The following is a 19,718-nucleotide window of genomic DNA, read 5'->3' as shown; positions in this document are numbered from 1 at the left end:
ATTGTGCGCTACTATATACACTGAATTACGGTCTATCACTGACCAAACCCGTCTCAGTTTCCGGACCACAGAGTTTCAGGTCCAGGGAGAGGTCTTGGGAAGAATCTATCTCACTCCCGTCTCATGGACAAGGAAGAGAGTGGTGCTCAGAGGGTGGAGCACAGGGCACACGCCAGGTTTGTCCCCCACGCCTCTTAATTACTGTAGTAAATAACATTCATGTGTTTTCACTCAGCCTGTTCTGAGCGCGAACGGACCACGCTACACGGGCCCTGGCCAGAGGCTCTGGGATTCAGATGTGAACAAGCCAGGTGTCTCGCTTTCCTAGCCTTCGGTGTCTGGACCCTATCTTCTCTGGGGGTGAGGAATCCAACCTACGGTCTAGCCAGCACTCTGTCACCTCGGGAAGCCCTGCATCCCTGACCCTGAGCTGCAGTGGCCAGGAAGGAGGGCCGGCAGGGGCTCCTGTCCTGCAGCAGTTTTGCCTCCCAGGGGACCTTGGGCAATGTCTGGAGATGGTTTCGTTTGTCGTACTGGGGAAGAGAGCAGGTGCTATGGCCATCTGGTGAGTTGAGGCCAGGAAGGCCTCTAAACCCGCAACGACACCCAGGCCAGCCCCTCAAGAAGGCATTATGTCCACGGTGCTGAGCTTGAGAGACCCTGGCTGGAAACCCTTGGCGCCACTTGAATGTATAGTTGAAATACCTAGAACAGCCTTCAAGATGAGTCTGAGGTTCTCCCCAAAAGGTCCAGACCCTCCATACATTCCTGTTCCACAGCCCCGTCTCCTCAGACCCAGAGGAACACACATCTTGAAGCCCCGCGAAGATCCTGCCCCCAAATCCCCACACTCACCTCCCCCACAGCACAGGCGTGGCCGTTGGGACATGCTGCGGGAAGAACAGGACACGTTGGCTGGTGAGGGTAAGAGGGGACACGAAGTCCCTCCTCTCTGGCCAGACCAAAAGGCGACACGGACTCGAAGCTCCAAGCACGTTCCCAAAACCCTGCACTTTGCTAGTTTTCTCATTAGCTATTTGACACAGACCCGCAGCTCCACTGGCGTCAGCAGAAAGTGTCTCTGAGTCTAATTTCACAGAGAGCAATGAGGCCGCAGGCTCACACCGGGGGTGGCCGTGGAGGCCGGGAGGGGAGCAGTTTACACCTTTCCGTCTATTCTCTGCAGGTTTTGTTCGCTTTTGCTCTGAGCAGGTTTTATAACAACTTTAAAAACTGGTCTTCAAAGGTGATTTTTATTACTCAAGGCCACAGCACAATTCACAGAACGTCACAGCTTATGTTGTTCTATCCTTCAGCTCTGCATTTCTGAAAGAACGATCTTTGGGACACAACCTTTGCTATCTTGCAAGCTGGCCCTAGACTGAGCTCCTGCTGTGGTCACTAGTGCCCCCTTCTCCCCCGATGGCATGTTCCAGGGACAGAAGTGCATCCTGCAGGACCCTTTCCTGTGACCAAGAACAGAAACGACATGGCTCGTCCACAGTCAGCAGAGCAGCGGCTCCTGCGAGCCGTTCGCCTCCTGCAAAGGCACCCAGGGCAGGAGGGGGCGGCCCGAGACGGCGTCTCCTGTGGTTTCAGGGTGCCCTCAAAGCCCAGAGGAGTGGGGTTCCACCTCAGAGCAACACTTACTGTACCACTGGACTCCTTCCTGCCGTATCCAATTCTTAGCTTGAGCCAGCAAGTCTTCCGGCATCGCTGGAAGAAAGGCATTCTGAAAAGCCAAAAACAGCAGAGCTGGCTGTAGCCAAGTGAGCATGTCGACTGGGTGTCCCTGCTCAACAAGGGGCGTCGACTAAGGGGACCTTGAGTTTCTTTCATCTTCACCTCAAAATCTCTCTGTGGAGAACACGGAACAGCTCTCTACAAAGTAACAAAGGACAAGGCAAGCCGCTCACCATTGCTGTGGACTAAAGGGTCGAGTGAGACAGGCGGACGGAGGGTCTAGGAGATACACAGGTTTAACAGTTTGCAAGGTGCCCGCTGGGTCTCTAAAGCGTTTCCTGCGAACGTGGATGCAACCTTAGCCCAGTCTTACCGCCATGTTTTCTGGGGAGAAGGCCAGGTTCTTCAGGGGTTCCAACACTCTGTTGTGTCCACAAAGAAGGATGACTGCAACATGAATAGCCATTTCTGTCACCGTCCCTTCCAGGCTGCTGTCCCAGGGACCTGTCCTCAGCAGGGGCAGACCATTGGTCACGAGCAGCGTTGCAAACCGTCTGACGTCAGGAGGCAGGGCCTTGCTCTCCTCGATGACTTTGTTCACAGCCTCACATTGCTGGCAGGAAGAAGGGTTTTTCACATTAAAATACATCAGAGAAGAACACTATGTGACTATCAAAAGAAAAGCGAAGGTTTGCTCTTGAGTTAGTCATACATTTTGACACCAAATACCTATCACGTATCAAGGTTAAAATGGTTAATTGATCACCGTTTGCAGGGAACGCATCCAGAGAACTCTCCCCTACAGACCCAGAAACCACACATACCCAAGCACTAATTTTGATCATTCTATTTTGGGAAACATTATCTTTTTAAACATTTTTATGTATGTATTTAATTTGGGGGGATGTAGATTTATTTATGTATTAATGTCTAGAGGGAGCAGTAGGCACTGAACACAGGCCCTCGTGCCTGCCAGGCCCGGGCTCCACCCCTGGGCTGCAGCCTCCCTTCCTGGGTAAACATTCTCTTACGTTCTTGACCTCAGTTTTAAGGTCTTTAAGTACTTCTCAAAGTTCTGGGTGAAACAGAGTTCCTCCACTTAAGAAGGTTGAGAACCCCCATCCCAGATGTAAAGAATTACAGGCAAAATTTATGTCTGTGATTTTTACTTCTATTCAAAAAAGTCCCTGCCTGGGGCTAAAGGTGGGAAGGAGTGACTGATTGCAAATGGCCTTGAAATGACAGAAATACCCTGAAACTGGACTGTGGTGATTTTGTGCAACTTTGTGTATTTTCTTTAAAAGTCACTGAAGTGTAAAAAAAAAAAAAGTCCCTTCAAATAATGAGGCCATGAACACAGCCCCGAAGGTTGAAACTCACCTGTGGCTTAGGATGGAGGTTCGGATTTCGGGATCTGTACAAAGTCGTGACCTCTCTAAAAAGCGCTAACAGCAAGTGCACGGCCCGCTGCGGTGTGGAGGTCCTGCAGGCCTGGAAAAGCAAGGACAGCCGGCGAGACTTACAAATCACACAGACCCAGCTCAGGGCCAGAGTCCCTGTGCTTCGCAGGTGACTGTGGACGGAGCTCAGCCCTCAGGCCGTGGAGGGTGAGGGAGCCCTCCCCAAGGCCCCGGACACCCGGGACCTGCACCTCCAGGGCCTCTTCTGGCAAACAGCTGTTCATAAACATTCTCATATTAAACCCGACTCACATGCATCAGATAGCTTACGACAGAAGTAAGAGACCACCACCTGCTCTCTTTCTGACCACGTCACTGGTTCTGGGGACCTCCCCTGAGCGGAGGCAAGACATTAACGTCCTCTTCTCCCGGCAAAGTGCCAGGGCAAACAAGGACTCACAGAGGAGACAAGGCCAGAACAACGGAAGAGATGGGATTCTAAAGCCCTGCGTCTTTGTTACGATAAACACATGCCTAAGTCCACAGGGAATTAGAATCTACACAGGTGCGAATTTCGTCTTCTGGGCCAGCACGTCTCACAGCAGGGAGATCGTGGAGGAAGTGGTTTTTCAGCAGGGTCTCAAAGGAGGCAGCAGACATAGACAAGTCAGGAGGGAGCGGCTGGTGGCCTCGGTGGGCCAGTAACCGGAGTCGACTGCTGCTGCTCTGTTTGCCCGGTGAGCCCGCCAGCCCCGGGCACAGGACTCCCAACGCAGCGTGTCAGTCACGGGGCCCCGTCCGCTGCATCACTTGACAGCAGCCAGACAGGACACAGGCTCTGAGGGGCCACTGTGGGGAGAGACACCGCCAGCCCATCCTACCTCCAGAGCGGTCTCCACAGCCAGGGGCTTGCTCTCGAGGAAGGCTTTGCCCACTGCGTCACGAAGAGCCTTGTAGTCTTCGCCGTGCACCAGGTACCGGTCCACCTGGCTTGGGTGATCCTTCTGCAACCCCAGGAACACAGGGGCGAATCACAATGGTCACTGCTTAGCAAAGAGCTTCTTGACAGGTACAGAAAACTCTCTAATGACAACCAGGTAATTCTTAGGGGTCTGAAGGCAGCTGAACGGGGATTCCTGGCCCGGCGTGAGGCACGTGTTTGAGAAGCGTTCGCTCCTTGCTGGATGAAGAGGGGAGGGTGGGGAAAACCTGGAGGAGGAAGGAGCTGCCTAACCTTGCAGCTGCTTCGCTTCTGGCCTCAGAGCAGAGCACCAGAGGCCAGGGGACTTCAGCACACCAGCCCTAAGCTCCAGATGCAGGGAAAAGCCAGGATTTTTAGTGCCATTTTTGTAACCCCAGGACGGTAAGATTTCCTTTACTTCTGAGCACCAGGGAAGGACCACTGAGCAGCAATGAGGCCAAAATGACCGCAGCTCTGTCATCCTTAGTCCTTCTTTCCTGTCTCTGCTGCTGAGGATTAAAAAGGGTCATTCGGCCAGCGGAATGGCTTTTATTTAATTTGCTGAGAGCAAAAGCCACAGAACCGTTCTTCTGCTTTCCCTGTGTCGAATGCGATCAGAAGCTTTGCAGGTCCAAGACCAAACGGAAAGACACACACACGCACGTCTTTCCCCGGGCAGGTGGTCTAAGTGGGGTCACAGGTGGGGTCCCTTAACTGAAGCTCAGAGACGAAGGACCAGGCCAGACCAGACGCGCGCACTTTCCTGGGTGCACGTGGGGACGGCCAGGACAGAGCAGCTGGCCCCGGGGGGTGGGTGGTGTGAGCCATGGAGCCGGTCAGCGCCCGGGCTGCCTGGGCCAAGCGTCTCACCTGCTGTTCGATGACCTCCCTGGGAAACACCCAGTGGGCCGGGTGGCCCTGCCCGGAGAGGCGCTGCACAAACTCCATGCCCTGCTGGCTGGTGAGCTTCCTCACCAGGTACACTCGGAGCCAGTCGTTGTGGACCCGGGCGCAGAAGTGCTCGACCTGCCGCAGGAAGTGCTGCTTCTCCGCCAAGATCTCTGCAGAGCCAAGGGGAGAGGGCGACGATGGCTGGCAGCGCTTGCTCGTCCGCGGTCCCGGAAGGGGGCTGCCCTAAGGGTGCTCATGGTCAGAGAACCAATCTCGGAGGGGGCGTGGTGCAGACCAGCACTTTTCTGAGTAGCAGCTTCCCATGCTTCCCGAGCGTCTACATCATGGGGGCTCCCCGCCCGAGGTCAGGAAAGGCTGGGAGGACTTGCCTGAGCCGTCCCGAAGCTCTGAGAGGATGTCGGACGCCGCGTCGAGGCAGAGGCGGACGTGGGCCACCTCCTGCAGGAGCTCCACCGAGGCCTCGGGGCCGCGCCGCGCCAGCGAGCACGCCCTAAGGAACTGGCCTTCCTCTCTTAGGTGTTTCAGCTCCCCCTCCACGGAGGAGGCGTTAATCTTCTCACGCATGGAGTCCTAGGGAGCGAAGAGCCGGAAAGACAGAACAGCACTCCTCCTAACGTGCGCGCCCCCACCTTCCACAGTCTCCGCAGTGGGACCGTGGAGGGCGAGCAAGGCTCAGCAGCAGTGTTTCGGGTCTGAGTGTACATTTTCTGAATCATGGAAAACTAACAGCCCTTTTTATTTTAGGGGCAAGAAGGAGAGGAGGAAAATAAGAGCTGCAAGGAAGAAGTTTTATAGAATCCATTTTTTTTCATATGCATCGTAAGATTTTTGGAAGTAACAAAAATAGGATGAGAATAACAATTAAAAGCATGCGCAGTCTCACCACCGGGAGACGGGCGCTGACGGCCTGGGGCACATTCTTCGAGGCCTTTTTTCCCCTCGTGCGCATGCACATAAATGCTAACTCAGACAACTGCTGAGGGCAGAGTAGCTTTGAAGCTTTTTCCACCCCCTGCCTGGAGCAGAGCCTCTGCTCATTTTACCAGCTAAACTACAGTCTGTAAATTTTCAGGAAGACACCATTCCATGGCGTAAACCATGTGGTTCAGAGAGTCTGCAAAAGAAATGCAGGGAGGCGGCAGGCAGCTTACCTCCAGACAGCTGCTAAAGAGAACGTACAGTTCAGTTTTGTCCTCGGCCAGGAACGGCTTCTTTTCTAACTGGGACAAGTATGTCTGAATATAATCTTTCACGTCACAGAAGCTATGGAAAGAGAAATACGGTACCTGGTTAGCTCAGGTCTGGAAACCCGTTTTGCCAAAAGAAAAAAAAACAGAAGGCTCTCTCTCTGCCTGCTACCACCCTCCCCCTCTCGTCCTGCACACACACAAACATGCATGCATGTGCACATGTAGTCTGCAACACGACTGCATGAAGAATATTCTAGCTCCACCTTGGAGGAGCTACGCATCAGATCAGCTGTTTGCCTAAGATGCTAGCATCGTTACCCACCACTCCTTTAGTAACATCAGTGCAAACATCAACACGCTGAAACAGGTGGGGAATATCTCAGCATGATGTGTGGTCTCGTCCGTGTCGTCCCACTCGAGTCAGCCCAGGGAGCGGACGCCTCCATTTCTACAAAGTACGTCTAGATCCACACAACTAGTTCTTAATACACACGAAAATACTCGAAGTACAAAAGGAATGACAAAAGCAAGTACTTTTCAACCCAGAGAACGACAATGCAGATTTTTAAACTGTGTTTTTGTTTTGGTTTTGTTTTTTTTGCGGGGGAGGTAATTAGGTTTATTTATTTTCATTTATTAACAGAAGTACCAGGGGCTGAACCCAGGACCCTGTGCATGCTAAGCGCATGCTCCATCACTGAGCGGCACCCTCCTCCACAAACGGTGGTTTATGTCTCAAGATTTTTGTTTTAAAACCAGTTCCGTAAATTTTACTTTCTAAATATTTCAGAATAAAGCATATATATACTTATATGCTTCTAAAAATCCTTTCCCATTATAGTTTATTACAAGTCATTATATCTAGTTCCCTGTCATATGCAGTAGGTCCCTGCTGTTTATCTATTTTATACATAGTAGTGTGTGTCTGCTAACCCTAAACTCCTAATTTACCCCCCCTTCCCCTTTAGTAACCACAAGATTGCTTTCTATGTCTGTGGGTCTTCTTCTGTTCTGTAAGTAAGCTCATTTGTACTAAACTAAAAGTAGATTTTCTATATGGTCCAGTAGCCCCACTTCTGGGCAGAGTAAAGCATTAACCCGTGAGTGTAGTCTGTACTCGTGTTAACACGTCTGTACCTCATGTCAAGAGTATGCGTGTTGACGATGCTTTTCCCATTCTCTAAGCAAAGGCGTTCACATGGCTACAGCTTTCCCACATTTACCAAAATTAATAAAAATCACATAACAGCAAAAGAAGCTCTTTTCACATCTCAAGTTAATGCTTTACACATATGCCTTCAGAGCCGTTTTTAGGCATAGTAAGATACTAGTTCTGTAATAAAACGTATTTTAAGAGCATTTTATTTGGAAGTCCTCCAGGAATCCTGTTTGAAAAGACTATTTCACAAGTAATAAAGAAAAAGCAGCAAAATAAAATGCAGCAGATCCACACTTTAAATGTGAATCTTTATTCTGAGTCGGATTTTGGACACTGAAGCTAGAAATAGTGTTTCTGTTAGAACTTTTCTTGCAGCATCACCTCAATGTGTCCTCGGTCAAGTCAGAGGGTACAGGCTGAGGGTACTGAACGTCTTCCGAAGGAAGCCTTCTGAATACAGATCAGCTTTCAAAGAATTTTAAGACAGTGTAATTTGATGAGACCACTGAGCTTAGGCACCCCATGGGCTTCTCTGTCCATTTACAGAATCAGGGAAACTTAGGAGCTGGAGCAAAACTTAGACAAACCTAGGCAAGGAGGGCAAGAACGCCTGGCAGGAGAGAAGAAGCCACAAGGAGAAAACAAGAAGCCAAGGCTTCTCGGCGGCGGACCACCCCCCCCCCGCCGTGCTCACCTGTACTTCAAGAGCAGCTTCAGCACCACGGAGCGGACGACGGGGGTCTTGTCCACAACGTCATCAAAAGGAGAGAGAGACTTCGTGTGTTCCCGGTGTCCTTACCCAGAAGGAGAAAGGCAGATCGGCATTCTCGTCCAACACACAGACGTGAGAGGAGCTGAACTTTTAGGTCTAGAGGAAGGAGGCCACTCACTTGGGAAGGAATCTCGTAAGAGCTCTTTCTTTACGAAGAGTAAAGACAGCAGCACGTCGACCACGTCCTTCTGCGGCGGACAGTTGTCTCTGAAGCACATGGTGGAGACCAGGTCTACGAAGAAACTATTGCACATCTGCCGGAAGCGGGCATGTTTCCAGACAACCTCCCTGGGGAACGTTGGAAACCACGGTCAGGAGGCTCGCGGGACGTGTTTCCAGAACCCCTCCCCACAGAGTGCTGTTGGGATCTGGACAGCATTTCTTTCCTCCTCCTTCTTTTTTTTTTTTAATAAAAAGATGCATGTATCCCCTTACATCAATGAGACCTGGTCTCAAAAGTGCAACAGACAGTCTGCACGCTCTGCTCCTTCTAGGAGCACTTTGGTCATTTGGATCAGCCAGCGATAACTTTCGTATCCTCAGAGTTTCTCAAAGATCCCACCCACTGGGCCTGCCCTGCACCCCACTTTCCAGAGGCACCAGAAGGGGGCAAAACGGGGAGGAAGACCAGCCACGGAAGCTGGCTTTAGTGACTGCTCTGAAAGCACTCGGCCTGACGAGAGCCCGCGTTCTCCTCGGGTCACAGGCCGTGACTGGCGTCTACACGTCAAGAGGATAAACCAGTCGCCTCTAAATTCCACGGGTCTCTTGTGATGGCTGCATCTAATTTATGACTTTCTGCTTTATTTCCTCTAATTTTTTTTAGTCTCTCTAATCTGTATTGCACGTTCATCTTGGAAAGAGGATCATGTTGAGACACGAGGTGCTTATGAAGGTATCTAAGCAGTCTTTCTTCTTTTTTAAAAACATTTTTTGGGGGGATAATTAGGTTTGTTTGTTTATTTATTTATTTATTTTAATGGAGTTGAACCCAGGGCCTCGCGCGGGCCAGGCATGCGCTCTACCACTGAGCCAGACCCTCCGCGCCCAAGCAGTTGTCTGTCTTAACGTCTCTGCTATCGGGATTTCTAAGGTTAATAGTTTTATCTCTGAACGCCGTATTTACAGAAGAGGAATTAAAAAGAGGAAGCCTCCGCAAGACAAAGAATGTTTCACCTGTGCTCTTCGGAAACCCTTAGAGAGAAGTCGTCCGGCAAGTCCGTTAAACAAAACGGGCACCTCATCTGCCCCATGATGAGCTGGGTTTTGATGCAACGCAGGCAGAATACATGGTCACAGGGCAGGCAGGCAGGGTCCTGCGCGTCTCCCAGGCAGACGGGGCACGGCTGAACCCCAAACCTAGAAGCCAAGAAGGGTGACGGGTTCTGAAGCGGAGAAGCCGTGAGAAAACAAAAAGCACCACAGGTTCCAAGCCTGCTCCCTTGTGGAGCCCAAACCCAAGACCTCACCGGGTGAAGCTCTTGCTGGCCTGCTCCTTGCATTTACAAAGAGTGGTCATCACTGCGACAAAAGGCTTGCGGGTCTTGAGGTCAGAGTCCTCTTGCAGACACTGAAGGAGAAAGGCAGTGCGGGGGGGGGCAGGGGTCAGCCAGGCAACGCAGGCCCCCCTCTGCCCGGGCTGGGGCTGGGGGCTGGGACCCTGCCGCCTGTTTGCAGGGCTGTTCTGTTTGGCAGTTTAACTCTGAATGCCCTTTGTGATGCTGCTCTTTTGGGGAGAAGCCTGACATTCTCATCTTTCTTCCCCTCCTCTTTTTCTTTTAAGGCCCACTCCCCACACCTCCTCCCATCAGGAGATATTTCAAACTTTAAGTGGTAACATAATGACCGTCTATATACTCACCAAGCTTTACGTAATCTTAACATTTTTTGAACATTTGCTTTATTATCTTTTAAAGAAACAAAACATTACAGGTACAGTTTCAGCTCCAAGCACGTGACCCTCTCTGCTCACACTTCGCCCCCTGCCCAGAGAACCACGTGCTGAGATCCCTACTTCCGCTGTGCTTGCAGGCCTGCGGGGAAGTCCTGCTGTTCTGAACACCGGAAACTTTGTATCACGGGTACCGCACCCCACCTGAACTTCTGCAACTTGCTTTCTTCTTCGATGCAAGCAGGCTCAGACCATCCGTGTTAACTGCTGTACCGTCCTTGCGGACGAATGTACTGGTCACCTGCTTCCCGTTAACGAGCGTTTAGAATGTTCCTGATTTCTTGCAGTTATGAACACCTCTGCACTCCCATGGTCTGAGAACAAGTGCGAAAACGCTCTAGGTCTGTATTTAGACGTGGAAACACTATTTTTTAAGAAACGCACGTCTTTAATGATACAAGACAGTGGGTTTAACAAGCGTGCTTAGAATTTTCTGGTTAGGCGTGTTTGCTGTAGATGTTCTCAAGCCCTTGGGCATTATCAGCTGAAGTGAGGTCTTTCTTATTCCTAACTTGGCAAGAGTACCATTTCCGCCTCCCAAATTATACACTTTATCAAATGCTTTGGAAATACTCATTTGCAATTTGTCTTTTGATTTGTTACGCAACTGATGACGGTCATGGATTTATGGTTTTTGAGCTATCCTTGAATCCCAAGATTAATCCTACTTGGAAATGATATGCGTGTTCTTAATACCTTGCTAAGTTTGGTCTGTTAATCAACAGATTCAAGAACGGGCAAAGGACTTCAGTAGACTTTTTCTAAAGGAGATATGCAAATGGGCAGTGAGCATGTGAAAAAATGCTCAACATCACTAGCCAATAGGGAAATGCAAACCAGGACCACAGGGAGAGACCACCTCACACCCATTAGGAGGGCTATTACTTTGAAAAACGGAGGGGGAGGGCATAGCTCAGGGTTAGAGTGTGTGCCTAGCATGCACAAGGTCCTGGGTTCAATCCCCAGGCCTTCCACGAACCGAAAAAAAAAAGTGAAAAAACGGAAAATAACAAGCGTTGGCAGGGATGTGGGGAAACTGGACCCTGGCACACTGCTGGTGGGGATGTCAGTGATGTAGCTGCTGTGGAAACAGTACGGTGATTGCTCAAAATGTCAAACGTGTAATTGCATGCGATCCAGCAATCTCGTTCCTAGGTGTACACCCCAAAGAATGAAAAGCAGCAGCTTAGACAGATGTCTGTAAACCCAGGTTCACAGCAGCACTGCTCACAATCGCCAGAAAGTGGAAACGACCCAAATGTCCATCAACAGATGAACAGAAAAAGAGCATGGGCTCCATCCTTGCAACGGAATCCTAGCCTCAGGAAGGAAGGACAGCCTGACACCTGCCACCACGTGGATGAACCCTGGGGACAGGAAGCCACACGAAGTAAGCCAGGCACAGAGAGACGCTTCAAAGGCTGCAGAGCCAAGCCACCGGCCGTGCTCATGCGCGGCTCCCAGTCCAAACGCACTGAGGCTGTCTTACCCGAGTGGCCACTGATGCTGAAAGGATGGTCACCTTTTCTGCAAGGACACTGTCCTGGGCATCACCACTTTATAAAGGTGTCGCGGGGGCAGAGGCATGGGCTTCCTGCCCCCGGGCCCCATAGACAGCACTGTGTGAAGTCTGCAAGCCCAGTGGCCTTCTGCACCCTGTCTTCCTGACCGTGGCAGACAGCTCCCCTGGGCAGCCAGGCTGCTGAGCGGGTCTGGGGCACTGGAGACCAGGCTGGAGCCCACCTTTCGGTCCTCCCGAAGGTTTCCCAAGTGTGCTTTCTGCATGAATAGTTCCTATCCTGCAAGGAACCTTAAATGATATGCCCTGACTTAGCACTCAGAGAGGGTAAAAATTAAAACATTAAGCACTGAAACCTGAACAGCCTGTGTGATGAAATCACTTTCCTTTGCACTTCCAGAGAAAACCGTCAGAGCGGAAAGGGATTGTACCACCCCGCAGATTAAAGTCAGGCCACACTTCAGCCGTCCCCCGACTCGCAAAGAGGCAGATCCGCACCTGCCGGGCCAAGCCTGCAGACTCACCTTGTTCAGCAAGAAGACGTACTCGGTCACCAGCTCGCACAGCTCGGGAACCTGGCTCTCAGTCCCCAGAAGCACGTGCTCCACAAAAAGTGCGACAGAGAAAATGCGACTCCAGTGGGTTCTGTCAAGAGAGGGGGTCCCTCGCTCAGCTCTGACAAAAGGGCCTGAGACAGAAACAGGTGGGCAGAGAGGCAGCTCCAAGGCGTAGGAGCTGATAGGTAAGAAAAGGACCAGGGGTGGAGGTGGGGCAAAGGACTGGTCGAAGGCCTCTGTGATGTGCTCTCGGGCCCCCACCCCGTTCTGCCTCTCTCCAGCCTTCTCTCCGGACTCAGCCTGGACACTCCTCGGAGTCTCACGCTCTGCGCCTCCACCTGTGCTGGTTCAGTCCCCTGTGTCCGGCGAGTCCCACCTCACCCTTAAAGGCCAGCACAGCATGTGACGCCCGGAAGTCGGCCCTGACTGTCTGCCCCCCTTCGCCACCCGGCCTGCCCTGCTGTCCTGCTGGGGGCCTCTGCAGCTGTCCCTTTCCGTGCAGCCTCTCTCCCCCGGGATGATGACAATCTGCTCACATCTACTACGCCCATCGCTCCCTGAATGCAGGTTCTTCCCTGCGTCTCTAGGGTCGACACGATGCCTCGCACTTAATAACGGTTCAGCAGGCATTAAACAGTGAACAAGGAAAGTCCTCCTTCTCGTGGCAGAAGTATCTGCTCTTTCTCTCGCGTGTGCCCACAGCTCCCGGGTCTCACCTGACTTCCTGGATGAGGCCTCTGCTCACCATCCCACTGCCCTGGGTGTACCCGTCTGAGCAGAGCAGCTCCAGCGGCATGGACAGGTCCTTCACCTTCTGCAGCCATGCCTGGGGACTGGGCTTCAGCAGGTCTTTGGTCAGCATTTCAGCACAGGCCACTGCCGCCAACACGTCCAGACCCTGGGGGACAGGCAACAGGCCTGTGACCGAGCAGCCCGTCCCCTGCACACTAAGTCAGAGGCCCTGGCTGTTGGCCCAGTGTGTCCCTGTGTCCCAGGCTTGCAGCTTCCTTCTGTCTTAGGATCTGGGCAGCTCGAGTTCGATGCCTTCTAACCTCTGAGCCACACTGACATGAATGCCCCGTGAAGATGTCTCCCATTTGGAACGTGGCCCACCAGCACCCCCTTCCCAGGGTGGCCACGGGAGCATGAGGAAGCCAGGCTGGCCTGCAGGGACCGTACCATCTCACGTGCAGCCCAGCTGTGGTTCTGTGTGGCTCCTGCTAGGCTGGGTAAGACCGGGGGATGGATAGTCAGGATCCTAGAGAAGTTCTGGAGCCGGCCCCTGAAGTGCTGGTAGGCGAGGTGCACAGATGGCAAGGAGACCTCTTCCTCTGGCCTTCCTGCTTGCAGCTGATAGATGCAGGACCACAGAGCCATCTGCAGAACCTGGGATGAAAACAAGCTTTCACTGCATGTACACAAATCACATGCACACACAGAGGGTGTGTCTTCCCTGTGGAAAACCAGGACTACTCAAACAGACAAAAAGGAAAGTGACAAACCAGGAGCACTGTGAGCACCCCGCATCGCTTTCTGGTGTCGGCCCTTCCGGGTGTTTCTAGACCGGCCCCCACTTCCCTGGTGTCCCCAAACTGGGGTCACAGTGCATCGCTGATTTTTCCCCACTTTACGAGCATTTGTCTGTCACCAAGTGTGCTTGGAGGACGTCACTTTCAATGGCGGCAGAAGAACCAATCAGCGGCCGTACTTTAATTTGTCCACCTCTCTACTTCTGGACAATTAACTTGTCTCTAATCTTCCCTTTTCAGAAACAAAACTAAAAAGGACATTCCCGTGAATAAAACGTGTCCCCGGCTCCGATAACGCTCCCAGGACGGAATCAGCAGCTCAGGTTCTATAAAGACGTCCAAGCATCACGCTGTCCACAGCGCTGTTGGCAGCGGGGAACCTCCAGCCTTTCTGAGACCAGCTTTGCCACAGGGACCAGCAAAAGGTACCTGAAACCTGCTTGTGTCTTGCTGATTAACGAGTTAGCCGGAGCATTTCCCCCCATGTTTCCTGGGTATCTGTGTAATTATTCTGTTAACAGTTAATTTATAACTTTCACCCGCTTTTTAAAGATTAGGGGATTTCCATGTTGATTCCTAAGAACACCATACTAACCCTTAGTCGCAGGGGTCGTAAGTGTGCTCTCCTCAAACGTGTCAGTTTCCTTTTTTACGTACTAAAGTTTGAAATCTTCAATCTTTCCATTGAAAATTGTTATTATTATCTCCCTGTGGTGGTCAGTTAAATAGTTACCTAATTTTCTTCAAGAAAAACTAAACATTTAAAAGGGTACCAGGAGGGAGGGTGGAGCTCAGAGGCAGAGCGCGCGCTCAGCATGCACAAGGCGCTGGGCTCCCCTCCTCCCCGGTGCCTCTGTTAAACGTGAATAAATACACACACAGGTGAGTAAACTTAATTACCTCCTCCTGAAAAAGCTAAATAAGTACATGGAAAGCGTCACAGGAAACGTGGAGGTCTTTCTCCTGCTAATGAAGGCCCACATTTCAGGGGTGCCGGGCAGTGGGCTGAGGGCGGCCCCAAGCGTTCCGAGGGTGTGAGCCGCATCGTCTCGCCTGTGTCCTGCTGGACCACGGTCTGCCCCACGAGCGTCACAGCTCAGCCCCAAGAGCCGAGGGAAGGCTCCCAGGCTGGCATCCTGTTCCTGCTGCGCCCCTGCCCCCGAGCCAGCACTTACCTGTAACTCTTCCCAAGTGGACACTCCCATGGCCAAGAGAAGGAAGTCCTGCACGTAGCACTGGAGCAGCTCTTGCCGCTGGTCTCCAGTGAGCTGGGCCAGGAACCGGCCCAGAGGGGTCTGCTGAAAGATGTCCACTAGCCTCCCTGCCAGTCCTGCGGGGGCGGGAGACGAGGAGAGGTCGGGGTGAGGGTGTCGACCATGGCTTCCCTAACCCACCAACCGTGCTGATGTGGACACGGTTTCATTGCCAGGGGAGCAGATGGCCTGATTTTATCATCATTTCAGGACCCTTTAGGCATTTCCCCAGTAGAATAACAGAACAAAGTCAGAACAGCTGTTAAATTTCGGTCACAAAAGCCTAGTTGGTTCCCAAGAGATAACACGGTCTGGGCCAGACCACGTTTGTTTCTACCAAGTCATAAAGTGCTTCAGGAACTCAGGACCCAGGGAACTAGGAACGAACGGGCTATTTCCTGGGGGCTGGTGCCATGTGCTGCTCCAGCCAGAAAGATCTGCCTCCTAGTGGACAGCGTGCTGGCCCCCAGGTCACGTGCCGTCTTCGGGAAGCAGGGCCAGTTAGGGTACGGCCCTTGAGAAAGAGAAATACTCTTTCCTTAGGAGAGAGACTGCTTCAAGTTCGTTCAGAAAGAGCAGTAGACGCTTACCTAGAAAAATTAGTTCATCTTCAAGTATTTCGACTCATACTTTTTAAGGAAGTCTTTCCCTTTTTTAACAAATTGAAGTACAGTTGATGTACCGTGTTGTGTTAGATTCAGCGATCTGCCATCTGCCCACCTGATGAAGTGTAAGGCTACCTTGTGAGTGAATGAATGCACACCAGTCTAGTAACCGTCTCTGGCCTGTATTTGGAGAAGGCAGCACTACACGTAAACTGTGAAAAGCTTCTTTCACGTATGAAAGGTGACTTTCCCAAAAGTGCTTGTGATCGCTGGTTTTCCTGGAATGCCTGTGGCCAGACTACTTGGCACCTGACAGCAGAGCAAGGTGCCATGAGACTCAGGAGGACGCCGAGGCTCCGTCTGGACGAAGACCTCTACTCTAGCTGCTGGCGGTTGCTGACAAGCACTCAGCTGGGGACACCCCAAGTCCTGGTGCCCTAGTTGTCCAGGGGCCTCAGAACAGGGATGACAACTCGTGCCAGGGAGCAGGGTCCCCTCCCACCACACCACTGGGCTCACCTTCTTCTCCTGTCGTGTACTGAGTGTGGACCCACAGCTCCTCCAGGTAGTCCTTGATTCTCCAGCTAAACGGGACAGCGTTGGACGAGTTCTCCGAAAGGTCCATGTAGTTCTGCACCATGATGTACGACATCTCACCCTGAGCTCTGTCGTCAGCCAGAGGAGGACCAAGAATACGGCTAGTGAGACGGCGCTCGAGACAGACCACATCCACCCTGATGCCAAGCCCTCTCCATCCTCAAGAACTGGGGTGCTCAGCGGGCTGCAGGGCTTCTCTGTCATAAAGGAACTCAAGGACAACATGATGCCATCTCTCGGTTTTACAGACGAAACAAAAACCACGGTGGAAAGGGGTCAAGCAGGTCACCTCAAGTCTTGGGCAGAAGCAGTCAGGTGGGGCCTGCACCACCTTTGCCCTTTCCCTGTGCAGAGAGAACACGCCTCGTCAGCAGCGATTCCTTCTCTCATGACCAACAGGCTGTTGTCTCCTAAATCAGTGTTTCCACGAGAGGGTGAGAATTCCACTGGCGGCACGTTCTACATTAGCCTCCACCCCAGCACGAAAGCCCCCTGAGGTCCAAACAGGAAGCGTCTGGGAGGGCCGCTGAGCTCGAGAGGCACAGCACCAGGTGCAGGGGTAGGCTGTGCGGGTGCCGCCACGGCGGGAGGAGCGGGAGCCTCAACAGAACCAGCTCTCCTGGGTGTGGACAGGGTGGGAGCCAGCCAGTTTAACTGCAATGGGTGCTCTGAGCACAGGGAACCGAGGACAGGCAAGAAGGGAACAAAGACTTCTCAGAACTCGAGGAAACGCTCATCCGTTACTGGAATGCCATGCCCCTCCAAGCTGCAGAAAGAGTCAACTCGCATGCTGTTCTAAAATCCATCCTCCCTTTCCATCAGATGCCTGGGAGAGCCTATTAAGATCGCTGCTCTGTTAGGGTTTTTTCCCCCCTTCCCACAAAAAGAAAGTCTTCCATTCACCTCGTCTTGGTGGTCACAAGAGGAATGTTCAGGAGGTTGACATCACTGAAAATAAACATCCAAAGGCCTCTCGCCCAGGACGGAGAGTCGGGGCTGGCCAGCAGCTCCAGGTTGCCGTCTCTGTCCACGAAAGATATCACGCTGGCCAGGAGGGGGCTCACGGCGCCCTGCACCCGCTTCCAGAGGGTCTGCCTGCAGCGGGGGAGAGGCAGCCCCGCTCAGACGACAGGGCCCCAGAGCACAGCGGGCTTCCTGCACCCCCTCACACTCATGCCTTCTCGGGGGTAATGAAACACCTGCTCTGCCAAGCCCACGCTATAGCTATGAAAACACAGGTTTAGAAGAGAGCCTCACGCGTGGAACTTTCTCAGATTAGAGGCGGGACCGGAATGGTCCTGAACTCTACATCTAATGGACTGCAATTAGGTCGATGGAAAGGCCAAGCCGTGTTCGTTGTACTTTGTCACATAGCTGTTGGCCAGAACAGGCCACCCAGGCTCTACCGATAAAGAAAGAATGACCAAATTCATTTGGAAAAAAAAGTGTCATCTTAAGGGAAAAAAAATCAGCTGTTGGTAGAATGTGACAAAGAACAGCCCAAAGTAAGTGTATTCCAGGTCATGGTAAGGAAGAACGCACGACCGTACCTAGAACTGAGTTTTTGTTGGCGGTAGTTTAGTGCACTAGGTCTGAATATCTACGTACAGATGCGTACGTCTGGCTGCTTGTATTAAGTGCACCGCACTGTGTTGTTATGTTTATCATAATAACAAACTTGGTAAGTCATTTCAAAGTCCTCATGGTAAGCCTGAAGAAATCTGCTGCTGGGTGACTCATACTGGGGAGGAAAACACAGGCTCTGTTTTGAAAAGAAGTACTTCCCTTTTAAAAACACAGAACTGGAAAACGTGTGGCAGACGCGGAGAGCAAAGGGCAAAGCGGTCTGCGGGAGAGGCGGGGGCAGCGGCACCTTGACTCGGTGCCAGGAAGCCTCAGCACAGCCGCCCTCCGGAGCCCCGGGGCCTGGCCCAGGACCCGCGTGAGCGCCTGCAAGTGGAAGGCGCCCAAATCCCTTATGAAAAATGGCGCAGCACGTGCGTGGACCAACTTACACCCTCCTGTTCGCTTTGTTTTTTTACATTTTGGTTTGGGGGGCACTAAGAATTTATTTACTTATGTATTTATTTATAAAAATGGAGGCATTGGGGATTGAACCCAGGACTTTGCTTTTCACTTCAGTTATATCTACCTGCTTATCTTTTTTTTTTGGAGGTACTGGGGATTGAACCCAGGACCTCGTGCCTGCTAAGCACACACTTTCCCGTACACTTTGAATCATCTCTAGATCACTTACGACACCTAAGGCAACGTCAGTGCTATGTAAATACAGTATAAATGCTACACAGATAGTTGCCAGCCTATGGCAAACTCCACTTTTGCTTTCTGTAACTTTCTCGATTTTTTTTTCCCCTGAATATTTTCGAGACGCAGTTGGCTGAATCCTCAGATTTGGAGCCCGTGGGTACGAAGGGCTGACTGTGTAAAATCTGCCACAATTTGGATTATTTAATCTCAAGAGGGCAAACGACCGAAGTCAAAACACATGGATGGTGAGAATGTCGTGGGAGGCCCCAGAGCTCTGCCTGGGCCCCGATGCCGGTCAGACCCCCGGGACCCCGAGTGTGGCCAGGCCAGTCCCGACGCCAGAGCAGACGGCGGAGCAGGAAGAAGCGGGGCTGCTGAACACTGGCCCCGTGGGAAGTTCAGTGAGTGAAGGGGTGGAGTCCAGCGGAGGCTGACAGTACGGATTTTAAGGCGCAGTTACGGGAGGAGGGCGTAGCTCAGTGACAGAGTGTGCTTAGCATGTGCGAGGTCCTGGGTTCAATCCCCAGTGCCTCCGGAAAAAGCAAACAAACAAATAAATCTAATTCCCTCTCCCCTAAACAAAATAAAATTTTTTCAACTTTACAAAAGAGAAGCATTTATGTAAAATCAAGCCTTTAGTAAAATCCATTCAGAGGAACCAAGGGCTATGAGTGTAATCCTGGTTCCGTATCTGAGCTGGTAGAACTCCTCCAGAAAGCACAGCGAGGAAAGAAGCGGAGGGTGGGAAGAGAAAAGCAGGAGGGCCCGACGGCCACGGAAGCAGCGTCCTGAAGCTCACAGGGTCCGCTTAACCCTGGATGCTCCCACGTGTCCTCCTGCCGACGGCACGAAGGTGACGTGACCGAGCGGACCCCAAGCCTCTGGATGACGTCAACTTTCAGCGATGAGGAAACCGAGGGTCAGAGTGGTGAAGCCACAGGTCTGAGACGACCTGCCGGCGGGGGTGGGCGAAACCTTCCATCCGGGACCCTGAGCGGTCCCCTCCCTCTGCCACACAGGCTGTCACGGGCTGGTCTTGAGAACAGCGTCAAGTGTTGTAGAAAAACGGCCCCGACCAAGAGACGAATACACTGGGTCTTAATTTTTGCAAATATCCAGTAAGTTCATGCAGGAGGTCTGGGGAAATGACTTCTCTTCCCTCCCCTGCTCACCGCCTTCTTAATTTAATAACCCAAAACGGCATCCGTTTCTACAGCAACGGGCATGCTGGTAAACATTTACATCCTACAAGAGCAGGCGTTCTGGGGATTTTTTGGTTTTGTTTTGTCCTGGGTTTTGTTATGAAAACATTTAAAGACACACGAAAGGAGAGAAAGAGTCCAGAGAACCCAAAATAGCTGC

General features: G+C 52.0%; 1 protein-coding gene across 2 annotated transcripts in view; it reads right to left on the bottom strand.

The window, feature by feature from the left end:
- The window catches only part of RNF213 (ring finger protein 213), a 104,357-nt gene that overhangs the window by 14,301 nt on the left and 70,338 nt on the right, over positions 1 to 19,718 (bottom strand). For both annotated transcript variants that reach the window (XM_072939788.1, XM_072939789.1), the window contains exons 37-54: positions 16,992 to 17,183; positions 16,011 to 16,156; positions 14,809 to 14,963; positions 13,284 to 13,490; positions 12,821 to 13,002; positions 12,072 to 12,192; positions 9,547 to 9,647; positions 9,254 to 9,436; positions 8,196 to 8,365; positions 8,000 to 8,099; positions 6,108 to 6,219; positions 5,325 to 5,526; positions 4,915 to 5,105; positions 3,965 to 4,087; positions 3,064 to 3,174; positions 2,057 to 2,296; positions 1,651 to 1,732; positions 856 to 890 (exon numbers count right to left, since the gene is read on the bottom strand). In XM_072939788.1, the coding sequence (XP_072795889.1) occupies positions 856 to 890; positions 1,651 to 1,732; positions 2,057 to 2,296; positions 3,064 to 3,174; positions 3,965 to 4,087; positions 4,915 to 5,105; positions 5,325 to 5,526; positions 6,108 to 6,219; positions 8,000 to 8,099; positions 8,196 to 8,365; positions 9,254 to 9,436; positions 9,547 to 9,647; positions 12,072 to 12,192; positions 12,821 to 13,002; positions 13,284 to 13,490; positions 14,809 to 14,963; positions 16,011 to 16,156; positions 16,992 to 17,183 (2,653 nt within the window). The remainder of the gene's footprint in view (positions 1 to 855; positions 891 to 1,650; positions 1,733 to 2,056; positions 2,297 to 3,063; positions 3,175 to 3,964; positions 4,088 to 4,914; positions 5,106 to 5,324; positions 5,527 to 6,107; positions 6,220 to 7,999; positions 8,100 to 8,195; positions 8,366 to 9,253; positions 9,437 to 9,546; positions 9,648 to 12,071; positions 12,193 to 12,820; positions 13,003 to 13,283; positions 13,491 to 14,808; positions 14,964 to 16,010; positions 16,157 to 16,991; positions 17,184 to 19,718) is intronic.

The sequence above is a fragment of the Vicugna pacos genome, chromosome 16, assembly GCF_048564905.1.
Source record: "Vicugna pacos chromosome 16, VicPac4, whole genome shotgun sequence".
Taxonomy (NCBI): domain Eukaryota; kingdom Metazoa; phylum Chordata; class Mammalia; order Artiodactyla; family Camelidae; genus Vicugna; species Vicugna pacos.
The sequence above is the reverse complement of the archived record's forward strand: the minus strand, read 5'-3'. Positions and strand labels throughout refer to the sequence as shown.